General features: G+C 25.0%; 1 protein-coding gene across 1 annotated transcript, besides 4 other annotated features; it reads right to left on the bottom strand.

Moving 5' to 3' along the window:
- Nucleotides 1–417: 417 nt before the first annotated feature.
- EDI_121170 (uncharacterized protein) lies at nucleotides 418–753 on the bottom strand (the record flags this gene model as incomplete). Its single annotated transcript, XM_001738564.1, has 1 exon — nucleotides 418–753. One exon carries the CDS (start codon nucleotides 751–753, stop codon nucleotides 418–420), a length of 336 nt encoding a protein of 111 aa, XP_001738616.1.
- Nucleotides 520–541: a microsatellite.
- Nucleotides 728–900: a microsatellite.
- Nucleotides 838–990: a microsatellite.
- A 17-nt stretch (nucleotides 991–1,007) lies between these two features.
- Nucleotides 1,008–1,051: a microsatellite.

Genomic DNA, 1,051 nt, shown 5'->3' with positions numbered 1-1,051 from the left:
TAGGAGAAGTGATTTCGAGTCACACGCCTTAGACCACTCGGCCACATTGTCATTAACCTTTAAATATAGAAAGGAAAGTGGTATAAAAGTCTAATAGATTATAGAAAGTGGTATAAAAATCTAATAGATTATAGAAAGTAGTATATAAGTCTAATAGATTATAGAAAGTAGTATAAGAAAGTAAGAAAATATAGGAAGGTAGTATAAGACTCTAATAGAATATAGAAAGTGGTATAAGACTCTAATAGAAACATACTAGATGATACAAAAATATAGAATATAGACAAGTATAAATATATAGAGAATAAAGATAAAGAGTAAGTGTGGTAGGATATGAACATAATAACATATCTAGTATAAGTAGTATACATAAAATAGATAAGTAGAGGAAAAGTATAAAGGATATAGTTATAGTAGTTATAGAATAAAACATATAGAAAAGATATAAAGTATAAAGTATAAGGTATAAGATATAAGATATAAGGTATAAAGTATAAGGTATAAAGTATAAGTTATAAGAGTATAGTATAGTATAGTATAGGTGGAAGTATAGTAGGAATATACTATTAAAAGATGCAAGAGGTGGGGTTTGAACCCACGCCTCCGAAGAGATCCGTACCTGAAACGGACGCCTTGGACCACTCGGCCACTCTTGCTATTACCTTGAAGGAAATAGAAAGTAGAAAAACAAGAATAGTAATAAACATGATAGAATAGTAATAAACATGATAGAATAGTAAGGTGAATAGTCATATAGAATAATAAATAGATAGAATAGGAAGTAGTTTTGTCATATAGAATAATAAATAGATAGAATAGTAAGGTGAATAGTCATATAGAATAAACATATAAAAAGAATAAAAATAAATAATATATGATAGAAATGGGTAGATATATAGAATAGGAAGTATAAAAATTAGAAAGATGTATAAGTATATAATATATAATATAGAATAGTCATAAAAATAGACTAAGTGTAAGAATAAAAATTATAGATATAGAGATTGATATAAATATAAATATAAATATAAATATATATATATATATATAT

Source organism: Entamoeba dispar, genomic scaffold (genome assembly GCF_000209125.1).
Source record: "Entamoeba dispar SAW760 scf_1105229461487 genomic scaffold, whole genome shotgun sequence".
NCBI classification, from domain to species: Eukaryota; Evosea; order Mastigamoebida; family Endamoebidae; genus Entamoeba; species Entamoeba dispar.
This window is presented reverse-complemented; position numbering and strand designations above follow the sequence as displayed.